The sequence below is a fragment of the Urocampus carinirostris genome, chromosome 15 (genome assembly GCF_059441175.1).
Source record: "Urocampus carinirostris isolate Australia breed hairy pipefish chromosome 15, RoL_Ucar_1.0, whole genome shotgun sequence".
Classification (NCBI taxonomy): Eukaryota; Metazoa; Chordata; class Actinopteri; order Syngnathiformes; family Syngnathidae; genus Urocampus; species Urocampus carinirostris.
The window spans coordinates 11,824,994-11,850,803 of NC_142363.1; the positions used below are offsets into that span (position 1 = coordinate 11,824,994).

Here is a 25,810-nt window from a genome sequence, read left to right on the forward strand (position 1 = left end):
AGAGTTAGCGGTCTCTCCAACCTGGCCAAATCGTCTAAGATTCAGATAACCTCAGCTGCCAACGGCAACCGAGCTGGCAAGAGAAGAAGAGTTATATTTAGAGTGGAACTTTTTTAGCTCTTGTGACTCTGAACAAATTATTTGAAAGGGATGCTCAGAAAGATCTGCAATTACTTTTTCAATCGGTTTTCTTCTTGACAACAATTTAATTCACTGGAATGGTAATAATATTGGCTTTGTCTTCTGTTTTATGTTGAAACTTCCCCCAGATGCTTTCTGAAAAGGATAGCTATGTATGAGCATAGGCTGTGGGAGTGAATGAGGGAGGGTGAGTAAGAGAGTGAGACAGAAAGAGAGAGAGAGCGTTACGAGTGGGTAGCTGCAGTCTTCCATTATTGTGTTCTTCTATTCTTTCTGTGATCTGACCAAGGAAAAGTATTGCAGGGATCAGTTAATGCTCAATCGCCAGTGCCACAGCAGTGGATGTTTGTGGATGCCTCACTTCCTTACATCACCAGGATTACTCACCTGGGGCCACCAACAAAAATTCGCGGATGAAAACATAAGAGGTAACTTTTCTTTAACTTTGGAGTACCATGCCTAATCTCGTTGTGTACAATGTTTCTCACTGTTGATAGCTATGACAATAAAGGCAATTCAATTCAATTCTACTTTGTGCGTCACAGTCTTGTTCTCACTTTCAGTCGAAAAAGTCGAAAATTGTCCTATTTGTCACAGAGGGTGAATCAAAGTTTTTTTTTTTAATAAGTCAAGTTGACCATGTTATATATATCACAAATTCAAATTATTCACTCATGACTAACAAATCGTGGTTATGCTACTGGATCCTCGTTATTGTGACATTCTATGAAGAGTGGTAAGAGTCATGAATAAAATATCTGGATGCTTGTCATGTTAATCTCAAATAGAATGTGTCCATTTAGTTCGAGTTTGCATGTTGGCAGAATTCCATCAGATAATGAAGAATGACAGCACACTGAGTCATGAGCATGAAGTCATATCTTACAAGGCCTTTGGACATCGACTAGAATGCTTGTTAGATTAACCCCAAACTGTTTACCATTCTGAATACTAGAGTATCCACTGCTTTATTTAGTTGTCAATGGCACTCAATGGAGTAAAAGTGTCGAACAACTAAAATCGGAGGTTTCAATGCAACTTTTTTTTCTAATTTATACTAGTGTTTCTCAACTTATTACTAGTTGACAATACTTTTAATATTAAATTTCCACAAAACAGTGACAGATAAATGTCCTTGAATTATCCAAAGTAGATGACACAGTTGAAATCCAGAGATGCTACTTGATGAAATGGCGTTTTTCTAATTTGTATTTTCTGATCATACAATGATCCAAGTTAACATTTGTAGTAGTAATACAATAAAAGTTTAATGTTGCTTTTTCAGATTGATACTAGTACTCAACTCCCGATTGGTCACCAATACTGATACCATGTATCAATAATGCTAGAAATAATGATTAGGAATGTGTGATGCTATTTATTTTTTACCCAGACTAATACAGATAACGAATTTGTGAATTGTCATAATACCAAATACCAGATACAAATACCACTAGTACATAAGCTATAAAATAGGAACCCCGCAATAACATACATTTTTAGAATAGCAAGAATTAAAACACAATTTAATATTCCTTTTATGTTGTGATTACTAAACAACCACTGAAGATACTGTTATTGGCAAGGTCCACGAACACCAATACCCAGTATTGTTTTTTTTCTTCTCATTCCTACTTACAGTATATTACAATACATTTGTCAAAGAAGGAAAGGACATAAAATGTAATAACGTGATGACAATACATGAAGATGACACCTTGTGGATACAAAAAAGGCGCAATTTCGCATTTTTTCCTTTTGCATGACATTCATGACCTCTCATACACTTTTAAGTTACAGTTCCGAAATGGAAAAAAGAGAGTGGTCGATATTGATAGTCTTCATGAGTATCAATATTTTTCTATTGTGGACTTCCCCCCCTCATTATTTGATGCCACAAAGAGGACCAGTAGCAATATTGCCCATTATTCACGAGTGCTAATTTAATTAGTTTTGAATTGAAAAAGTCCTTATTGTGTAACCAAATGAACCACTAATAACTATACACAAAGGTAATTACAGGGTTTGCAATATTTGGCATTGACAAGGGATGAATTCTTCTGATTATTATTTTGGCACTGTTATGACTGGTGACCAATGCACAGTGTATTCCAACTCTTCCAACCGGGAAAGGATCCAACTCACAGCATATGCTTTGGATGGTAGTTTTATTTTAGTCTTACTTGTGTAGTCTGCAGTGGGTCTCCCCTGAGTTCATTCTGGCCCAACAATCACTTTAGTAAAGGGAGTTTTATTTCCTAAAAATATTAGACGTTGCCTGTCTTTGAGATACTGAAATGATACTCCAAATATACTTAAATGTATAGCAGTGGGTTGCAAATAAAAAATCAAACTCTTTTGAGAAAAACATATTTTATAATTCTATTTTTTATATATGTTAAGAAAATTAACCTTTGCTTCAACCACATTTCTGGTATAAGAGCGCAGAGCACTAAGCTAAAGTTCTATCCAGTTGGGAGAGGGAAGTACACAATTGGCAAAGCATTTTTTTAATAGATTTATTTCAAAAAAAAATTTTTTTTTTTTTTATTGCAATGGACTGAAAAAAATCTTAGCCTAACGGTAGAATATTTTGCACATTTTAACTATGTATATTTCCCCATCTTACAATATTATAAGTTCATTTTTCAAGTAAAATATTTAGAATAATACTTTGAAAATATGCAAAAATTGTGCAAAATGGAAGATGGCAAATTTGTTTACGTTCCACAATAAAAAATAGTTTTAAATAAGAGAAGAATTCTACCATATGCTGTACCTAGAAACTTTAAAAGGTTTTAAGGATTACTTTTTCTAAAGAAAAAAAGTCAAGCAAAAATATTAAAATAATGAAAATAATGCTTGTTTTTCCCCCCAGTGTAAATATTTGACTGGTAGCAAATTAGTAAATAAATAAAATAAAGAAAATGGGCTGAAAAATCAAAAGTTATGAACACTATATTTAATTTAATTTTTTTTTTTCATTTTAGAGGGTAAAGGAAAATGTAGGATCACGTTTTCTGGTGTCCATGGTTATTTAAAATTCAACACAAATTAAAAAATAGTACCCCATAGTGAACTTTATAATGACTACGAATAACGACCATACAAATGTGTTCTGGTTTTATTGGATTTAGGTCCCTGCACCATATAACACTATTCGTATATCTGATACATACCCATGTGTTTAGTGTAATGAAATTCCTCAAGTGTAATGCGGTACAGTATATACAGCACAACTGTAGCCTCTATTAGTTATAATCCACTGTGTTTGATTTCCTTTTATGACCATCGGTGTTTTTATATTGTTACAAGGATATGTTTGTCCAACTCATGACCCACAAGGTCAAATACAGTATCTGGTTTTAGGTAAGGATTGTTTTCACTCACATGACCTTAATTTAGAACATTAGTCATACAATATTTTTTGCATCTAATATAACCTTGACCGTATACTTTTAGAATGTACAACAATACCAATTATGACTGGATCCCAGGCTGGTAAGGAGACTGTGCAATGCAAAATTATAGACTAACAATAATAATCGTAATAATGGGGGGGGGGGCGCTGGGGGGTTGTCGGGAGGGGATTAAGAAAGAGGAGGTAAAGTCGACAGGGCATGCATCAAAAGTTTCAATTCCACTGTAATCTTCTGTTTCTGGCCCACACCAGCAGCTGTCACAGACACACAGACACAACTCTTTGACGTATAAGAGACCCTCCAGTTGAATTCCAAAAATGCAGTTTGGACACTTTTGGATGTTTCACAGATCACAGCTTTTCATAAATCAACTTGGTTTAAAAATAAGTCCTCAGCCTCCATAGCAAGATCTTCTCCAGATCACTTGATGCTGAACGGCGAGGCGGCAAAGGGTGCTACCTATAAACATTGGATTAACTGCTAATTGCTGTTTAGCGGGTTATAATGTCAGAGGGGCTTCTTAGTGTAATAACTGGAGGGTTCCACAAATTTGGAAGCAATGAGACGCACTCAATATATGAGACACTGAATTAAATCCAACTGCAGGGTGAAATAAGGTGACTGAATGTTGTTTACTGTATGTCTTTAGGTAGTGCTATACCCATTGTTTACTGTATATTGAAGAGAAAAATAAAACTAAGAGCAAAAAGGAGGTCATTCTGGATTGAAAAGATTCTACGCACAATGATACACCATGTGTCAACAGAACCTCTTTTGAACTCTAAAAACAAGCCAAAACAGCTGACTAAGACTAAACATTTAGCTTGTAAATCTTATATGTCAAACACAAAACTGCCTGAAGTTAAACTTTTGTACTCCACAACCAAGTGAAAAGATATATACTCCTGATGCTCCTTTCTGTCATTGTTGTTAAAATGATGGACAACAGTTTTTGTGAGCAGTGGAGTACTTGAAAACAATACAATTCAACCTAAAAAAATGCACACAACAAAATCAATTAATCTGAAATGCATGTTTTTGGAATTTGGGAGGAAACCGGAGTGCCCGGAGGAAACCCTCGCAAGCATGCAAACTCCACACAGGAGGTTCGATCTCATGACCTCAGGACTGTGCTGCACACGCGCTAACCACAGCGCTGCCGTCCTGCCCGCAGATTTATGTAAACTGGAAAAAAAAGAAACAAAATTTGGACCTCTAATACAAAATCAGCTTGATTAATGGTATTTTTATTACAATGCTGGACTATTTTTATATTATGTCATTACCATGGTTGAGTCCCATTACTTGATGTTGGCTTTCTCCGTTGTAATGGCCAGATCACTGTTTTCTGATATATTGAGTCATACTTCATGATGGTGAGTCATTCAACTAGGAAGCTGCAATCCCTTGTATATGTGATGACTACAATAATTTACATATTGTCAAGTGGCCACAAATTGCCTCATGTTAATGGTCTCACATGCTTTCTAATAATACTTTTGAACTGAAGTCACTTTGACATGCACGTCATGCAGCAATTTTTTTATGATTATACAGTCTGCTGTCTTTAAAAAATGTGGCTGAAATGTTTTTAAAGCCCCCATCTGTAATATTTGACCACTAGATGGTACTGTGTTGTATGGTAAAAGCGAGGGTCAGTGAAACACAGCTGAGTGTGGCGGCAGGATGCGGTAAGAACATGGTGTTGATCTAAGAAGGGATTCTATGGTGAAAAAGAAATACAAATTTTTAAATAAAAAAAACAACATTGGCATAATAGTTCATGTACAGCTGCTTTGTTTTCAAATACATTTTTTATTTTTACTGGATAAAAGGTTATTTTGTACCACTAGGAGGCATTAACTATTATACACTATCCCTTTAAGGTGATCTGAAAAAATGAGTTATAGTTTTTATTCAAAAACAGCTTGCATACCAAATATGAATATTCCCAGAATTGCAGCAGTTATGTAAAATTAGGACTGGAAGATACTGTCTGTCAAATTCCTGGAACATACGCATGCTTTGTACCCCAGAATGGCAAAATACTTGCCAAGTTTTCATCAACAGACGCATGAAAGTGATATAAGGTACTTTAAAAACTTTGGCTCACTTTTTTATTGGGTCAAATACTACAATATTTCTCTTTGTTTCTTTAGTTACATGGATGGATCACAGAACACTAAAGAAAAAGAAAAAAAATATTTTTTAAGGGACATTGTGTATCATTTAGCGCTTCTTAGTGGTAAAAAAGTCATTAATAAAAAAATAAATAATAATAATTAAAAAAAATAATACAGTCAGCAAAAATACATGAACTATCATATGAACGTGCTTTTTTTTAAATACGTGTAGGTCAAATAACTTGTATTCATTTTACATAACATGAGGCTCACCTAGAGGGAGCTGACATAATTGTCCGGCATCTTGCTGCTACGGGTACCCCCCAAAATCCAAAACTTTGGTAAAGGCAGGGTAGAAAAAAGAGAAGTAAAATGGGGCAGTTTGGTCGCTTTGAGTCTTTGTAGTTTGTATTCTTCCTCTTGCTTTGTAGTTTTCGGTTGCACTACACATCACAGTAAAATCTAGTGGTCAAAAATTACACATTGTCCCTTCGATGACATTACAAATTGGAGTGAACAAATTGACTAAATGAGCCCTTCTAACAAATGCTGGTTTGCTGTTCTGCAGTTATGTCCTATTTTTAATGTGTAATTTCATGCAAGAGTGCACTTAGGAATATAGTATGTGGTTATTTCATTGTTGGCTACAAACCGTATGTTTTTGGGTCAGCAGGATCGTGGTAATCTGTTTCTAAATAAACTGTGAAATGTAAAAAAAAAAAAATTTGACCAAATACTTTACACATCCAGTTAATGATAATTTGTCCACATTGGTGAGGCATTTTTGTCTTATATGATACGAGTCGTCATGCCACAATGTAAAAGTTTAAAAAAGTTATCTAAATTTAGCCTTAACATAAAAGTCATGTAGCAACCATTGGTTTTACCCACCCACTGACCACTGACATACTTTATTGCTCCTTCTCTTTTCTTTGGAATGATCCTCTATAAATACTTGCATGCATGTCGAACTATGTGACAGCTGGACTTGGCATAAATTACATTTGGGTTCTCATTTTAAATTTAGGTTTAGTTTGTGGGCTACCCAGCTTTGTCAAAAAATACACACTGGATGCCAAGCAATCGGTAATGGCAATGTGAATGAAGGTGTAGTGTCATTGCAGACCTTGAACTAAAGCTTCATTGTCTAGCTGCTCTTTTTTTATACTTCATTATAACAACAGGGAGTGACGAATCCCAGACTGGAATGTAACGCACGGGACTTTGGAATGTCCATTTGTTGCTCAGGAGAATCCAATAAAGTCAAGGCTTCAATGACCAGGCAAGGTGGATCAAACAGGGAAGGCTTGGAAGGGATGATGAATCCTGAATATAACTAAGAGCTGTCAAATAAATAGAGCACACAGTCTGAATAGAACATTTCGATTTTTTTATCACAATTGTTTAAAGGCAGGCAGTCGTTTGTATAAAAATGTGCACAATTTGTGATTCATGAAAATGTTCTCTTCATTAAGTAGACTCGACCTTAAAGGGACACTGCGTTAGTGAAAACGAGTGCACAGAATGCAAAGAATGCAAGCTACGGAGACTCAAAGGTGATGAAACCACATCATTTCATTTCTGATTTACTTGCACAGCCTTGTCCTTCTTAAGCACGCAATCATAAGTACGTCAATAGCATTTGTAGTTCACACAGTATTCATTTATCCCTGAAAAAATTCGGAAGTTGTGCTGCGATTTTTAAACATTCAAACTGAGTTGCGACTTTTGCAAAGTTTTTGGGTCTTTGGTTGACCTTGGCAGCAAGATGTCGGCCAATCAGGTCAGCTTCCAAGAGGTGAGGTAAATAGATACACTGTCAGGAACCAGGAACGGATACGTGAACCCAATTGCGTTAGTTTCTTAGTTTTATTTGAAAAGAGATGTAAGCTGGCACCCACGATCCAGTGATCGTTGATTGTGGGGAGCAGGTCGCTCGTGACGCGGAAGTGGCAATTCTCTTAGCGGGAGCTGAAGGTTCGCAGCGATCGGACGGTCGGCAGTCCCGTGACAGGTAGGCAGAATCAATACGTCTTAGCGGGCAGGTCGATGGCCAGGGCAGGAGAGTAGCTCGTAAACACGGGGCAGAAACAGGTCAGAACCGAAGGTAGGAATCAAAACAGAGAGTAGTCTTTGGTACTTGCTAATCTGGCAAAACACACAGGAACACAGAAGTACGATCTGACGTCCTTGTCTGGACGCTGACCGCTTAAGAAGTGAACGTCAGCAAATCAGAGAGCGCGCTCCGGCGCGCCAAACGATTGCCACAGGTGTCTTCACTTCGGCAATCATGACATACACATGTTTAAAAGATTACAAAATAATTGTTGATACATATTTTGCTTATTATACAAATCACTTTTCCAATAAATCAAGTAATAATAATACACAGTGTCCCTTTAAACCAGCTAACAACCGGTCTTAGTTGTGGTGAAGGTAACGTCATAGGATTTTGATGAATTTTATCAAGAAACGGGCAGACAGGCAGTGCTGAAATGTAAGGTACATGCCCTAGAAACATCTACATATATTTGACAACTGTGTCTAAATTTTTATGGAAAATACTAATATTATACTCACCTTTATTAAAATAAAACAGTGTTATTCAACTTTTTTTTAAGTTCAGCCACATTTTTTCATTAAAGAATCAAGGAGCACCAAAAAAAAAAAACAATTATCAGCAGCAAGTGCAATTGTTATGCTAGACTGTAATTAGTTGACATAATGAAGTGCCTTGAACAAGAATGATTTGTAGAGGTTGTTGCTCAGTAGATTTTTTCTAATTTCCTCATAATTTCGTCATTTAGAATAATTTGAATTTGTGGCTTTTCTTTACGAGTGGTATATTTTTTATATGGCTTTCCTTTATTTTTTCTATAAATGTAGACAAACATTTTCCAGTGAAAATATATACCATACGGTAAAATTACCTAATGATCATGAGTTGGAACTATGTTTATTTTTTTTTTACTATTGTTATTGCTATTATTGTTATTATAATCCATTCTGTTCACCGCTTATCCTCTGTAGGGTCGCGGGGGTGCTGAAGCTCATTCGGGCTATCTTCAGGCAGTGGGCTGGGGACACCCTGAACTGGTTTCCAGCCAGTCGTAGGGCACACATAAACAGACAACTCATTCACTCATTCACACCCAGTGACAATTCGGAACGGCCAATTAACCTGACATTCATGTTCTTGGAATGTGGGAGGAAACTGCAGTGCCTGGAGAAAACCTGTGCAAGTACGGGGAGAACATGCAAACTCTGCATAGGAAGGCTGGTAGCTGGATTTGAACCCATTACCTCAGAATTATGCCGCTGATGTGCTAACCCTACAGCTGCTGTGCCGCCCCTGCAATTAATACTGTTAATATCATTGTGCCAACGCATTACAGCACTCGTCACAGAGAAAAGTCGTTGCGTTTTAAGAAAGTGTTTCTTTGTCCCAACACTGCCTTTGGCAAACTGGTTGAAAAACATTCAAATGACCCCATTTGCCACGGCACGGAATAGGCTACACTCACATATATGATCGAGGTCTCCAAGTGCCCACTTTACAGCAATAATCTGTGATACCCTTGTCGAATTGGCATATACCCTTAGCCATGGAGTCTATTTCACCCTCCTCAATGTCAAATCTGGGAATTTACACGTCCGTGCATGTCTCTCATGCACGCAAACTAAAGGGAATCAATGCAGCTGCTTCATTGGCTAAAACTGACTTGATTAAATTACCACAACGGCACTCATCTACAAAATTACCATTATAAAAAAATATATCTTAATTTACCCTGCGACTCTACTGAGGATAAGCGGTGCAGATAATGGATGGAATGGATATATTTTAATATTGGATGTTAATTTTAAAATGGTAAATAAATTAAAATAATTTACGATTGGTTCAATAAGTAATTTTGGTTGAACTGTTGAACTATATCGAGTGAGCCACTAAAACGAGAGAAACAGATACTGTAACGTAGTAGTATGTGAATAATAATGGCATCAACCCAATGCATAAAAATAATCATCCAATTTTGTCACCACTATTCAAAGCACTGGCATGCTTCACCTCTCGTGCCGAGTAGGGCAAACTTTGAAGTCATCAGGACATTTGTCATGTCTCATTCAATTTCACTCTGGAAACACTTCTGGCATGTGGATAGATAGCAGGCATTGAAAATGAAGCTGAGAAAACTGAGGCACCCACGTCACATGTAACTTTGTGGTAATACTTTACTTCATAATTTGTCTTTGAACTGAAAGATGCTGTTCTTGTTATCTTGTATTTTTCTACATAATGCGCAGCGATTTTCCCTAGAAAAAACAAGCTTCAGAGAGGTCCGTTTCAAGCACCATTAGCGCTAGTGTAGTTTAGATGTCACTCTCTTCAGAGACCAACTCTTTAAAAGACACGCTGCGTATGATGAAAGCCTTAAATGTGATTTTATCAGTGCCCACACTAAAAGTACATTAAAGTGTTTTGAGTTGCTGTGTTTTTGCAATTGCTCTTGCAAACATTTGCTTCACACCTGTGTGTCTTGTGTCGGAGGAGGTTTTTTTGGCATTTGGGTGATATTAGATAAAAAACGTCACAAACATTGCTTGTTTCAAGGACACGTTGGGATTAAAAACACACATACTCCCCTTTTTTACAGCCACAAATGGTGTTTGAACAATGAGAACATTATGCGATTGGGTCACAAATTTCCCTGGAGGCTAGTTCCATCGAAATAGAGAAAAAAGAAAAAAGAAATGAAAAAAATAATAAAGCAGGTCTTCTCACAATATAACCTTCTCACAGATGCCTACCATGTCATTGGGCTGCCATATACTGTAAGCTCCTGTTGAGCCTTTCCTGTACTCAAGTTGCATGTGGATAAGTTGCTTTAAAATGTCTGAAAACTAGGCTAAGAAGCTCACTGTCCCAGGAAATGTTTAAGGCCTTCATGCTGATGAATACTGAAAAGGAAATGCTCATGTCTATAGACAATGGCATTGCCGTTAACAAAGTTGCCCAGACCAGTGCTTTGTTTAGGAGTATTTTGACGTTTTAAGTAGCCTTTTTAAAATGTGTGTTGTGAATAAAAAAATTATAAGAGTTTAGTGTCAAGTCAATTTGTTGGGAAGGCAAATGCAATTTTGAGTTTATATGGCTGATACTGTACATGAGTAAATAGGTTCTTATCTATATCAGAATCTTCATATAGATTTCCTTTTAATTAAAGTGTTTTCTGTTAACTTATCAACATATACGTGAATTTCTTCCTAATAAAAATGCATCAAAAGAGCTCGCTGCTTTTCCATTCATTCAAATTCCTCCTCCATAGCTAAGTGGGCTGGCTTTGGGTATAAAACTCCCGGGCTGAAAAAGGGGCCATATGTAACATGTAGTTGTGTGGAAATATGAATTCTGGAAAATAAGTAAGATTTAAGACTGCCACATATCTACCTCCTTTCAAAATGAAATTACTGTACATATTTCTCTGTCCTTGGCCAAGGTAGGAGATGCGATCCAAAAGCAGTGAGGTGGCGAGAGCATCCAATGGGGTGTTCAGCGTCCCTCAGGATGACTGTGACATCAGCCATGAGGAGGATGTGTGTCTTGCTGTGAAAAGTATGAAGGCCAAAGTTCAGCAGCAGGAGGAAGAAGATAACAAGCAGGTGATGTTTGACAAAGCGCAGACTCTTATGGATTCTAAAACTGGAGAAAAAGGCGGCGCTTTTATGAACCTGTCCAAACCTGATCTTCTCAAATTGATGGGGATTATGGAAGGAGAGATTCAGGTGAGTATGGGCATGTAAAAAAAAAATTAAAAAATCATATTTTGACAAGAATTGTGTTTTAGAAGAGCATGTTTAAAATACAGTAAGATTGTGAGCACAGAAGCACAAGGTGCATTATATCATATGTACTTAAAAAATTTTAAAAAAAATGACCTAACAGGCAGATATTTTGCCCTTTTTAAGTATTCATTTTCTCATTAAAATATATTTTCAATTTGTTTTTCATGGGGCAGCACGGCGGCGCAGTGGTTAGCGCTTGTGCGGCACAGTTCATGTCATGGGAACCTGTCGTGGGTTCAAATCCAGCTCCAGACTTTCTGTGCGGAGTTTGTATGTTCTCCCCGTGCTTGCGTGGGTTTCCTCCGGGCACTCCGGTTTCCTCCCACATTCCAAAGACATGCATTTCAGGTGAATTGGCCGGTCCAAATTGTCCCTAGGTGTGAATGAGCGAATGAGTTGTCTGTCCCTGTGTGCCCTGCGATTGGCTGGCAACCAGTCCAGGGTGTCCCCTGCCCACTGCCCGCTGATTGCTGGGATGGGCTCCAGCCCCCCGCGACCCTACTGAGGATAAGCGGTACGGCTAATGAGATGAGATGAGATGAGATGTTAAATATTATGAAAAATATATAAAGTCATATATTATCTACAATAAAAATGTAAAATAAGAACATATGCCAGATAGCTTTTAGGAAATATATTTTTTTAAACTATTAAAAATTCAATTCACCACAACTTCAAAATAAATTTAAATTAAAATATATTCAGAAATATGTATATTTTTAAAAATATTATTTTATTTAAAAAAATTGCAGGAGTATCCGACATACGCCACTTATTATTTTTCAATAATTTCAAGATTTTATTTCTGGGAGAATAAGTAAGTATAGTTAAAAAGGTTCGAAAGAGCTAATTTCATTGATCTTTTAAGAGGAAAATGTTGTAAATACAGTAACATCTTACACTTGGTCACAGGTGAAATGGAACTAGGACACCACCTAGCGGTTAACTATGATGGCTTACACCATACTAACCCCTTCCATCCCCTACATCAAAAAAAACTACCGTAAATCACAATTTTATTGCCAATATATCCATGATGAGATTGTTACATTATTTGTTAAGGCAACATAAATTAACAAAAAAAAAATCATAAAAGGCACTTTCAACACAAAGTGGGCCTTTTTGGTAATTTAAACATGTTATTATAATGATAGAAGATCCAGTTAACAGTGACTCAAAGCCTCTTTTCAATAAGAGTTTTGAGAAATGGCAAAACAACTGTCAATAAACCCCCCGAAAACAAAGTAAACCCATTTGTTCAAAAAAAAAAAAAAAAAAAATCCCAATCGCATTAACGGCATGCTAACAGCCTTTGATACGTTTCTCGCTCTTTCTTTGTGACCTTCAAGCTACATTAGGCTATTTAAATCTTTTCAAACCTTTGCGTGACTGCAGGCAAGAGAAGATGTTATCAGCATGCTAAAATGCAAGCAAACCCCTCAAGTGACCCCTAATTCACCAGCCAGCTGTGCACAAGGTAGCTCTCCTCTTCAAGCTCTGCAGAGGGACAGCCTCATTGCCGGAAATACACCACACAACCATGGCGTATACCAAAAGCCAATGGTTGAGGTCAGTCCTGGCAATTGAATGTTCCTAATCACTCAACATCATCCAAGCAAACCAAAAGTGGCGGCCATATTCGTTGGGTGTAAACCGGTATGTTTACTTCAATATTATTGTGATTGACATTGGAAATATGGCGATCAAAGCTCTAGTGTGGCTGTCGTGAAACCTTCTGGACTAAGTTACGACAACAAATTTTCCTTGATGTACAACGAGACCCAAACTTGCAAGAAAAACTGTGTGGTGTAGGGGGTTAGGGTTGAAATAATGCAAACTCTATGGGACTCGTTTCATCAGCAAGGAGTTTAAGCATGGCCAGAACATCACAGGGGCTTGCATCTGAGCCTATATCTGGCCCACACTCACCACATAAGGGTGCACTCTTTTCAGCCAGGATTTCATGGACAATCAGGGCTCTCTTTGATACTAATTCTGCCTGAGAAACGGGGCAAAACCTTCTCTGGGGTTTATGAAGAGCGTCCACTTTCAGCGGAGGGTGCATTGCCAGTGAGTTCTCGCTCTGGCCTCTACTTGCAAGGTTACAGTATACATTTATGAAATAATGAATGGTTCGTCCTTATAGTGATTATACAATAGTAAATGAAATTTTGGACGGCTACTCCTTTCATTGCAATAAGTTGCTAGCATTGGATTGAGTCATGTTGCCGTGATTTGGCTTTGATCAGATACAAGCTCAACTCTGCTTCTAGTTGTGAGAGTTGTTACGTAGCCGCAGCAGAAGCTTTTGCTTCCCCTCTCTTGATGCTGCGTGCGTCGCTTCCCAGACGCGATGACATTTCACGAAGCACCGGGTGGTTCCGACAATCCGTCTGTGATGTTGTATCGATGTCTGTAAATGATATCCACAAGCTCCTTTCAGTTGTACTGATGTAATGTGGATGTATGTGTTGATAGAGTCCAAAGACAACTTTGTGTACTTTTGTGTACACAAAAAAGGGAGCGCCAAGAGCCTCTTCAACCATGTGCGCTCCATATTGAATCCATTTTAATAAGTACTTAGAAACATAAAGTCAAAAAAAAAAAAACAATGCCTTGGACGTTCCTATTTAATTTGAACATCCAACAAATGTTGATAACATCGAACCAAGTCTGTGGGACCCAACAAGTATGGCCGACTACTTCAAGATATGCACGTGACGTCAATAGAGAACAGTCAATTTCGATCAACACCTCTGTAAAACTACTTATAACACTTTTTCTTTTTTTGCAGCTGGAGCGCCTTCAGGAGAAGCACAAGGAAACTTACAGGCGGATGTTGGGTCAGTTGCTGCTTGCAGAAAAGTGCCACCGGCGCACAGTCCACGAACTGGACAGCGAGAAACACAAACACGCGGATTACATGAACAAGAGTGACGACTTTACCAATCTTCTCGAGCAAGAAAGAGAAAGGTGAGGAAAGATAAACCACGCATGTTGACGGTAGATGTGCCGAACAATTTTAATCAATTAGATCCAACTTCTTGGGCTATTTTGTACCAAAAGAACTTATTTTCACAAAATTACATTGAGTTTGGATTTTTTTTTTTGTACAATATGACTTGATTTATTTAAAGGGACACTGTATAATATGTGACCACTACATGTCATTGCTTTGTGTAGTGCAACCTAAAATGAGTGCTACAAAGCGCAAAGAAGAATACAAACTACGGAGGCAAACAATTCCAGTTTTGAGGAATACTTTTGTTAAAACAAGTCAAACTTGGGGGTTAACCCATTTTTTTCAATAATTGTAACTTTTTTGGGGGGGTAGGAAATCATACTTGAAAGCAGTAAATATATCTCCAATATCTGCTGAAAGACCATTTTAATCATTTTAAGTGTTCCTTTTCCATTTTTTCCCATTTTCCAAAATAATGCATACAATTTTATCCAAACAGTGTAATATATTTGTTGTCATCAAACAGAAAACGAGAAATGAATGCCAGTTAAAAACTGTTGTGTAAAGAATAAATGGTTTTCCGTTGAGCTTTTGCTTGTCTGCCCTGCAGCAAATGCCTACATGAATGAGAATCAAAGGCACATCGGAGAGAATAAGCTTCCACTTTAAAGTCAAGCTTGCCTAAGTGGCTGTGACAACAGTTCTTTGCTTAAAAAATGTTCCAGACTGAAGAAAATTCATGCATTGATAATATTAGCTATGCCAGGTTAAAATAAGCAAGTTCATATTTGCTTCTCACGTAAAATGAAATGTCACGATTGAACCCACTGTATCCAGCTGATGTTTAACGGTTAATTAATCCGTATCAGTCTTGTTATGTTAAACATATTTTTTCTCATGTATTAAAGCAGGGATGGCCAACCCGGTCCTCGAAAGCCGCAAGCCCTACATGTTTTGGAGGCTTCTCTTCTTCAACTCAGCTGATGCAAATTTTCAGCTCGTGAGCAAACTGTGTGGGAGCTTGCTAATGGTCCAGGTGATTAAAAAAATCATCTGTTTAGGAGCAGAGAGACTCCAAAAAACATGCAGAGCATGCAGCTCTCGTGGACTGGGTTGGCCACCCCTGTATTAAAGGGGAAGGCGTGTATCATTCAGCACTCCGTTGTCTTAAATAAGGCTTAATTCAAAAAAAGAAAACACACACTGACTTACAAATACTAAAAAAATACTTAACCTAACACGCAGATGTGCATTTTTTTAAATAATAGTAATTTGAAATTTAATTTATATACAAAATAGGTAAATGACATAATTGTCTGCAATCTTGCTTCTATGGGTAGCCCTTTAAAACAATCTTCACAAATGCCAACCAAATCAACAAGAATAAAAATTGCGCCGTTTGTGTACTTTGAGTCTTCGTAGTGTGTATTTTTCCTAGAGCATTTTAGCTCTTGTTTTCTGCTGCATCGCTCAATACAGCGACATCTAGTGGTCAAATAATGCACTGTCCTTTTAAAAAGTATGCATACGCTCTTAAGACGTATCATTCACATGCATGCACATCACTGCACATCAAACAAGAGCTCAGGTCTTAAGGCGTTGAAATAGTATTGAATGTTTAGTCTTACTTGAACTTTCTATTTTTAAAAAAAGTGTTGCAGTGGCGCAGTGTTTAGCGCGTGTAAGGCAAAGTTCTGAGGTCATGAGATCGAACCTCCTGTGTGGAGTCGGCATGTTCCCCCCATGTTTGCATAGGTTACCTGCCACATTCCAAAAACATGCATGTTAGGTTAATTGGCCGATCCAAATTGTCCCTACGTGTGAATGAGCGAGCGAATTATCCGTCCCTGTGTGCCCTGCGACTGGCTGGCAACCAGTTCAGGGTGTCCACTGCCCACTGCCCGAAGATAGCTGGGATGGGCTCCAGCACCCCCGTGACCCTACTGAGGATAAGGGGCGCAGATAATGGACGGATGGGTGCATATGCATTGCAGTTTAAAAAACTTTTTCCCCGTAAGAACTTAATATGCGCCCAAAAGTCATCGATTAAATGCAAGTATTTAATGGATATATAGAGTAAAATTAATAGGTTTAATTATCGAAACAGATCAACAAAATACACTTATGTCTCCAATACAATGCTGTCCTACTTTGTCATTTCCTTTGACTTTTCTCTGGTAAAATCCCATTTTCCATTACTGTGATGTCCTCCACCATTATCTTCGGGCAGTGAGCAAGGGACACCCTGAACTGGTTGCCAGCCAGTCACAGGGCTACAATACAATGATATAATATATATGATACATATTATATATAATATATAATAAACATGTGACCCAAGGGAGTAGGCTCATCAGAAGCTTTTAACTGCCTAGCCATATAAGTATGATATGGTACGTTTGTAAATGCTGATTTATATATTTACCAAATAGCTCATTTTACTCAGTTAATATTTTTAGAAAAATCTAGGAAAAAGTCATTATTTTAAGAAGATGCCAATATGTCTAGCTTATTTCAATTAGTTTTAGCCTTAAATAAGGTGCTTGATTATACAGGAAAAAACTTGACTGGAACTATCAAATGAATTATGTACTGCATTTTTATTGTATTTTTGTATTTATTTATTCAGCCAATATAAACCATAAACATGATATATACAAGAAATAATTTGAAACGCAAATACTCAATAATGATAAAATAATAGATTTCAAAGAATAAAAAGAATAGAGTAAAACAGATTGTAGTGTATAATACAAGGTAATTATATAGAATAGTTAAAAAGAAAGAATGTGTAAATAACAAGACTAGAGTAGAATAGGTCGGAGGAACGCCATTGGCATAATAATACTATACATAATAACCTAAATCAATTCCCGTTGAATATACGGATAGTGGAAGGGTAAAAACGCTCTTTCAGACGTGTAGTCTTGCTCGCAACTGGAGCGAAGACAGCGACCTGACGGCAGGTAGTCAAAGTACCTGCGAGCAGGGTGACTGGGATCGTCTATAATTTTTAGTGTCCGTTTTCTAGTTCGATTGATGTAGATACTTTGCAGGGACGGAAGGGCCAGTACCTATTATTTCCTCTGCCGTCCTCACTACTGATTCTATCTTTGACAATTCTTTCTGATTGACGCGCCCAAACCAAACCGTGATTGACCCAGTTAAAACGGATTCAATGATAGTAAGATAAAAATGGACTAAAATGGATTGACGGACTCAGAATGATTTGAGTTGACGAAGGAAGTAGAGTCTTTGTCTGGCTGACTTTAGAATATCAGTAGCATTGACAGTCCATGTGAGGTCAGCTGACAAGTAAGTACCCAGAAACTTGAATGAATGGACCAGTTCCACCTCACTGCCATTAATTGACAGTGGCACATGCGGGGGAGGCTTAGTACAGAAATCTAATATCATCTCCTTAGTTTTATCTACATTCAATGACAGATTACTCTCATGACACCAGGTGGAAAGTGAATCAATTTCTGCTCAGTATTCAGTTTCGTCTCTATTTGAAATAAGCCAGTAACCGTGGTGTCGTCTGCATATTTAGCGACTAGTGAATGGTCAGAATTGGGTTGACAATCATGAGTGAATAGGGAAAAGAAATTTGGAGACAATGGACAGCCCTGAGGCGTACTAGTGTTGAGGACAATAGAACATGAATCTTTCTCACCAATGCGAACGGATTTTTTTTTCTTTTTTTTTTTTTCTTTCTCTGTTGAGAAAGAAATCTAGAATCCAATTTGATAATAAAATGGGAAAATTGAGGTCATGAAGAAGTTTAAAATGCAGTTTAGAAGGAATGAACGAACTAAAATCTATGAATAAAACCTTGACGTATGAATTTCTATGCTCAAGATGACTTAGAATCTCACGAATACAAATTGAAATTGCATCATCAACACTTCTATTAGCACGATACGTCAATTGGTACGGATCTAGATTCAATGGTAGATAGGACTTCATGAATTTCAATCCGATCTTCTCGAAAGTTTTCATGATCACGGACGTGAGTGCTATGGGTTTATAATTGTTCAGACATGAGACATTGTTCTTCTTCGGGACCGGTACAGATGTGGCGCGCTTCAAACACGAGGGCACAGTAGCTGAACTCAAAGACCAATTGAAAATACCAGTAAAGTCAGGTGCAAGTTGAGAAGCACACTCTTTGAGAAGCCGGGGTGAGAGATTATCGGGGCCTGGGGATTTCCTCTCTTTCAACCTCCCGAAATCACGTCTTACCTCCTCTTCACTGATGATTAAAGGATTGTTGACCTCGGTCACCGGGGCTGGCACTGGAGTACTACTATTGTCCTTGTCAAAACGGGCATGAAAGTCATTGAGCTGATCAGGTAGAGTAGCGTCCACATTACCAATAGTCTTCTTTGGTCCTTTGTACTGAGTTATGAGCTTTAAGTTTGACCATAGAGCTCTGGAGTCCTGAGTGTCGAATTGTACCTCTACCCTATCACGGAATGAACGTTTGGCGGCCTTAACACCCTTTGTCAACGCTGATTTCGCATGGCGGTAAGCGTCGTGGTCCGAGTCCTTGTGTCTATAGGCGGCGTCCTTGGCCTATAGGCGGCGTCCTTGGCTATAGCCGGCGTCCTTGGCTTGCATATACAGTACATACTATTGACTTAAAACACTGTTTCGTAATCAAAGTGCACAAATACTGTGTAAGTATTAATTTGAAGCAAATATTGAATTTGTGTGACATTATCTTTGCTACTAAGGTAGCCATGAGCCTAAATGGTTGTTCCCTGAACTGTTGTGATGTACTGGACTATTATTATTTATTACTGCTCCAGATTACAAAACAACAAGCTTTGAAGACAAATGGGATTCAACTGCCTTTGAAAAAAAACACAGGATAAAATGCAGTACAATTATGATTTTTTGTTTTGTTCAGTTATAATAAAGACAATTTCACTTCTTTTTTGTAAACCCTAAAGATGATTATATTTTTGCAAATGTGTATTTAAAAGAATGCTGTAGTCAAATTATATTTCTGCATAACACTGTCAAATACGTTTCACAGCTTTAGAATAGTCTAAACTTTATTGTCAGAATATAAAACCTGGATCTCTTTAGATGGTAGCACAAGTTATTTGGCCTTTTACAATGACGCTTAAACTCTCAGAAAATATTACATTTAACTGCTCTGCATATCAATTGCCTTTTATACTGTAAATCTTTATATCTGTCATCCTCAATCGTCCTCGCCTTAAAAAAGAACACATCAAACCTTTCCGCGTCTGTTTCCCCCAGCACTCGGAAAGCAGTGTTAGTCCAATTTCACCTCTTGGGATTTTAAATGACCCCCCCTGGCCCTCCTACCCGGTTTTCTCTAATACAGTAGCTCTAGCCTTGAATTGACACAACTCTGAACCATCCTGAAATCAACTAGTGAAGACTTACAAACTGCGACGTTTTACCCAGTAAGGCCTAAAGTGTCTGGAAAACTGTTGGGATTGGCTTTCACTCAAACATGCCAGTGTTACATGAATGCAAGAGAATTGGGGGGAGTTTTGCCAAGAAAAAAATCCCACCCCTTTCTCAGTCCGATGTAGAGCAGTGCAGTCTCTCTCACTTTCTTCCACACGAACACACACAAACTCATGCACACATGGAAAGACACACATTACAGCCTTGTAAGGATGAGGTGACATCTCGCCCCAGAGGTTTGATGGATTTGCGATGTTGTAATTCACCTTTTATAGTCCTTAAACAGGCATGCTTGAAATGTAATAAGCTGTAATTTGTGGGAAGAAAAGAGCACTTGGCTACTTGTCACGCATCCAAATTGGATTTTGTATCACTGTAATTATGCGCATTTGTTTCTTGTAGGACATCAGCGGGTAAGTTTTTAATTATTTTGGTGATTGTATTTAGTACGGTACATATGTTAATGCATTGGCATAAAACCTTCGAAACCCAGATGCAAATAATTGATTAACCATCGACTTCTTTTGCTTTATTGAGGTTTATTTTTTAGCAATTTAATACTTATACATTTGTTGGAGTATTAATCAAGAACCTTTCAAATTGCACTCTGTTTGGCATACATTTTCTTGGAGCTGGATAAATATATTCAAACAGAAGACAAACCCCACTTTGTCTGTTACTCACTACCGTCATTTGGGGCGAAGAAAGGACTTTGGAATAGCTGGATGTAATATTTAACAATGGTTTGAAATACACTTTTAATAGTGTTAATAAATTACATGCTTTTTCGTCTTCTAATGCTGGTCTAAATATCAACTACAAACAGCAATATTGAAAAGAGTACCATATAAATTGCAAATTACAGCAGTCGTAGTCATGATCGTGATAAATAGAAAATATTACCATCCATCTATCCACGAAATAGCAACGTGGGAGGATTTGCAGTAACAGGAGATAACTGCTTATGAAAAGGCAGGTTGAAGGAATATCAACTAAGATTCCAGGTCATTAAGGAAGACGAGCTAACCAGTAAGACACTATGCAGCCTCCTACAATAAGCCTTTAATACAAAATGTAGCAACTAACAAGTCATCTTGAGATTTCTTTTTCACTAATTCACAACCTTGTTTTTCCAATTGTCACTTCCAGACTAAAGAGGCTGCTAGATAATGAAAAGGCTTACCAGGTGAAGAAGGAAAATGAGCATTCCAAACGTCTGGCTAAGGTACAAGAGGAGCTGGTCAAACTGAAATCCTTTGCCCTGATGTTGGTAAATGAGCGTCAACAAAACCTGGACCAAATGGACCAAGAGACTCAGCGGGTCCGGGAACTCAGCCAGCAGCTTCAGCAGCAGAAAAAGACACTAAGTGAAGCCAGGGACCACGCTCAGGAAGATGCCCTCAGGGTTCAAGGCTTAGAGGCTGAGCTTCAAGAAAAAACTGTCATCCTCACTCAGCAACATGAAGAGATGAGTGCAAAGCTTGCCAGTCAGGAGCTCCTCAACCGTCAACTTAATTCCAAAATTCTAGGGCTCGTGCGTACAATGGATGAGATGGAGGACCACAACAAGGCCTTGAGGAAATCTGAAAGTGAACTGCAGCAGATAGTGGATAAAACTGGTAAAGGTGATTGCATCAACTCTAACATAATAACCGAACTAGAGAGTTTAAGGAAACGTGTGCTGGAGATGGAGGGAAATGATGAGGAGATCATCCGGACTGAAAATCAATGCAAAGAGCTCAGGAATAAGCTGCAGGATGAGAATAACAAAAGTAAAGAACTTCAGACAGAGGTGGAAAAACTTCAGAAAAGAATGATCGATTTAGAGAAACTTGAAGGTGCCTTTAACACAAGCAAGAATGAGTCTGCTCAGTTATACATTGATCTAGAAAAAGAGAAAGGCTTGACCAAAGAGCTCTCTGGTGAAGTTGTGACACTCAAAATCCAAATTAAAGAGCTTGAATCTTCTGAACTCAAGTTGGAAAAGTCAGAGCTTAACCTAAAAGATGACTTGGGTAAACTGAAGTCGTTGACTGTAGCTTTAATGGAAGATCGAAATACTCTAGTGGGAAGAATGACGTTAGATGAGAAAAAGAAGGAGGACTTGAGTAAGATGGTCAAGGATGAGCAGAGCAAGGTTATGGAGGTGACTGAGAAATTGATTGAAGAAAGTAAAAAGCTCTTAAAGTTTAAATCAGAAATGGAAACAAAAGTTGATTGTCTGACCACAGAAAACAGGGACCTCAGCACCAAACTGGCATATGAGACAGATAAAACAAAGGATCTTCTCTCAAAGGTCAGTCAAATGAAAAAAAGGTTGGACGGTTTGGAGCAAGCAGAAAGACTGTCAGCAAACAAATTGGTGAAATGTGAAAACGGGAGGTCACCGGATGTTGGGAAAAGAGAAGACAACAAAATTAAAGAGCTTACCTTTGAGATTGAGCACCTTAGAAATCGCCTCAAACAACTTGAAGTGATTGAGGGAGATCTGATCAAAACAGAGGATCAATATGGCATTCTGGAGAAAAGGTTCATAACAGAACAAGACAAAACCAACATACTCTCTCAGCAAGTAGAGGCCATGAGGAGTCAGATAGCGCGGAACAAAGCGGTTGAAAAAGGAGAAGAGAACAGTCAGGAGGAAGACCTTCGACAACAATATAAGAGAGAGGAGGCCAAAACTAGGGGGATGCAGGCAGATGTTGTTGCTCTAAAGGAAAAGATACATGAACTGATGCACAAGGAGGATCAACTTTCTCAACTGCAGGTAGATTACTCAGTCTTACAACGGAGGTTCTATGAAGAAGAAGAAAAAGCCAAGAAAATGGGCACTGAGGTTCTTCATTTGACCAAAGAACTGGAGATAGCAAAGCGTCACAGTCGTGCACTAAGGCCAAGTTTGAATGGAAGGAGGATAGTGGATGCTGCTGTCACATCAACCGGAGTACAGACAGAAGCCTTGTCCAATGGCTTAACAGAGGAAGATACCCCAGCTGTTTTTATCAGAAAGTCAGTTCAAGAAGAGAATCACATCATGAATAATTTAAGGCAGAAGAGTTTGAAGAAGCCAACAGAAAAGACGGGTGGCATTGCACGCTCTCCTTCATCTGGAAGTGATCTCAATATAAAGAAATCCTGGATTCCTTGGATGAGGAAAAAAGACACCAACTCGCATGAAACCACGCACATCAGTGGAAACACAAACCTGACTATGGCTCACAAGCAAGGGCAGCCTTTACACATTCGAGTTACGCCAGACCACCAAAACAATATGGCCACTCTTGAAATCAGCAGTCCCACTGCTGAAAATGCTTTCTCAACTCCAACTCTAGCTAATTCGAACCAATCACAACCTAAATCTAGAATTACAATTATTCCAACACATGCTACTACAGTTCGAGGAAAGTCCACCAATAGCCATCAGGGTCCAGACAGAACCAAATCGCCAGTCACCATCACAACAATTTCCAGAGCAAAGTCTACAGACAGCAGCCAAGCCTCCTCCTCTAGCTCGGGAAGGCCAATGTCTCCTGTCACCATCATGACAGTCAGCACCACTGCGGTGCCTGATGCCTCTTATTCTCCAGAACCCCAAGAGATGACCATGGGCCGGGCTGTCTTCAAGGTCACCCCTGAAAAGCAGATGGTCCCAGTGCCCATGAGGAAGGCCCACAGTAACAACAGCATAATCACCACCACTGATGACAACAAGATTCACATTCATCTAGGTAATAATCTGACTCCAAAGATGGTAGTGAGGCCAGTGTCTTCTGTAACTGATGGCAAGGAACTGACTCTCTCAACTGGAACGGTGTTGCGCTCCCCTCGACAAGTCACCACAACGCGGACCACGCAGAACAAAGTGATGAGCACCATTACCATTTCACCAGTTGCATCAAATGCTCCCAGACCAGCACAAAGCATGGTATGTTTTTATCTGGCTCATAAAACCAGAACAGTAAAATTATCATAATCAGTAGGATGCAAAAGTTTGAGCCCAGCAGTAGTTCAATAGTGCTCATTCAGCACAGTTTTTTGTAAATGGAAGACTGAGGGTGCGGAATGTTATTTATTTGGATTTAGATTGTGGGGTGCACACTTTTTTTTTAATGCAAAAGAGTATCTTGCAAGCGCAATCATTCAAAATTAACATGTATGATTTTTTTCCCTTTTTTGGAGGTTATTGAAAATATACCAAACCAAAGCTTCCAGGAAACCATACTGAACCACAAGTGATTTTCGTGCACCATTAAACAACTGATAGAAATACTGTGTGATAAATTCCTATTTTGTAGTCACTCATTTTCATGAGGAAATCTGTAAAAAACGTAAAAATAGATAAATAATTTTTATCCGGAGTACTTATATCACTGAAGGCCAAGAAAGCGAATCAGTGTTGATGTTTCAGTGAACCATATGATATCCTCTTTGTGACTCATCTTGCTAGCGTGACAAATATAAGGCCCTATGGGCTGGCCTCAGCAAAGCAGAGCTAATGATGTGGCATCCTGCCACCCTGCTACAGGCGTGCTGCAATTTATATTTGTTTCACGGTGTTTACATTCACAAACAGACTCACAGGCTCCTGGCTGACAAAAAACAGTGCAAGAACCAAGCCCAGCAAACTGGGTTACCAAAGGAAGCATGAATAAATATTTGCATTTCCATTTTGTTTCTGCCAAATGCACTGTTTAGATTTTTTGAAGTCCTGTTTTGAATTACTGTCCATTTTTCAATTCAAGTACTTAATGCTTTTATTGTCTTGGCTAAGAAACTGTACTCCCTCTACTCCCTTCTGTGTTTCTTTCTCTATTGTCAAACAGAGTGGGCACGATTCCCAGGCACCTCGGACGGGGCTGACCCGCATCCCAATGTCCAAGAGCCTGAAAACAGGGAAGACAGCGCTTGGTTCCTTGGGCATCTCCAGTGGAGTGAAGGCAGAGTCGCGTGCCGAAAGTCAATCAATGAGAATAGAATTCAAGAAATCAGCTGTAAATGGCATTGCTTATCAGAATGGAGGGAAAAGCTGATGAACAAACCAAATAAATTGTGCTTAAGAGACGTTAATGCACTGATAACAATGAATTCACAGCAGTAAGATACTTCATTTTTGAAACATATTTATGTATAGCCTTTTATACTGTGCTGCCAACTGCAGTATTATATGTACGTCTTTTATTTACATTGTTAAAATGTGCGAAAAAGGTCAAACCACTCTGCTACTAATTGTTTATTGTGTCACATAATGGGAGAAAAAAAACTGAAAATATGCAGCCTGTGTTAAGGTATTTTGTGTTTTCATATTACGTAAAGCATTTGCAAATAAATATGTTTTGAATCAAAATAAGTGTGGTCTGCTTACATACTACTTGCGTATCAGAAAACAGATCACAAATTGAAATTTTCTCTTCTATGCATGGATTTGTCTTTGCTAAAAGAATCAATATGTTTTATATGTTTCATTGTTTCAGCATGAAAAGCTACTCTAATGCTGTCATTGCTGCTAATTACGGTACAATTACATGACTTGGTTTAGAATTGCATGCTTGGGGAGTAGGCCCTATTGGCATAGATTCTGTATAATGCAAACCATGTGAATCACTTGAGTTTAAGGAGGGAACTTTCAAATCATGTTGGACTGGCTTCGAAATCAGGATTCGGGTACTGCAGATGATTCAAATGCTGGTAAGTGTATTAGGGTTCATTATGTGACAACGCCGTCAAGTGTTGAACAAGGAGAATGCAATTGACTTGTCCTTCCAGTATAATTATGATTTGTTTATTTTATCTTATTATATGTGGTGCTGGAATTGTATTTAATTTTTGGTTTGAACAATTTTTCGACACTTTTAATAACAATCAAACAC

General features: G+C 38.3%; 1 protein-coding gene and 1 long non-coding RNA gene across 4 annotated transcripts; one reads left to right on the forward strand and one right to left on the reverse strand.

Moving 5' to 3' along the window:
- The first annotated feature begins 393 nt into the window (after positions 1-393).
- LOC148351561 (filamin-A-interacting protein 1-like) lies at positions 394-25,290 on the forward strand. 3 transcript variants are annotated; one of them, XM_088355237.1, is made up of 7 exons: positions 394-569; positions 7,165-7,242; positions 11,185-11,470; positions 12,926-13,099; positions 14,325-14,503; positions 21,093-23,868; positions 24,767-25,290. In XM_088355237.1, the coding sequence occupies exons 3-7, from the start codon at positions 11,192-11,194 to the stop codon at positions 24,971-24,973; spliced, it is 3,615 nt and encodes a 1,204-aa protein (XP_088211363.1). In that variant the 5' UTR covers positions 394-569; positions 7,165-7,242; positions 11,185-11,191; the 3' UTR covers positions 24,974-25,290. The 3 variants fall into 3 exon arrangements, with proteins under 3 accessions (XP_088211363.1, XP_088211362.1, XP_088211364.1); XM_088355236.1 differs by lacking the exon at positions 7,165-7,242; XM_088355238.1 differs by lacking the exons at positions 394-569; positions 7,165-7,242; positions 11,185-11,470 and having other exon boundaries at positions 12,996-13,186.
- On the reverse strand, positions 7,355-15,589 carry LOC148351562 (uncharacterized). Its single transcript, XR_015852959.1, has 3 exons — positions 15,442-15,589; positions 11,136-11,291; positions 7,355-7,834 (listed from the first exon to the last, which is right to left on the reverse strand). It is a non-coding gene; the product is annotated as an uncharacterized LOC148351562 (long non-coding RNA).
- Positions 25,291-25,810: the final 520 nt, after the last annotated feature.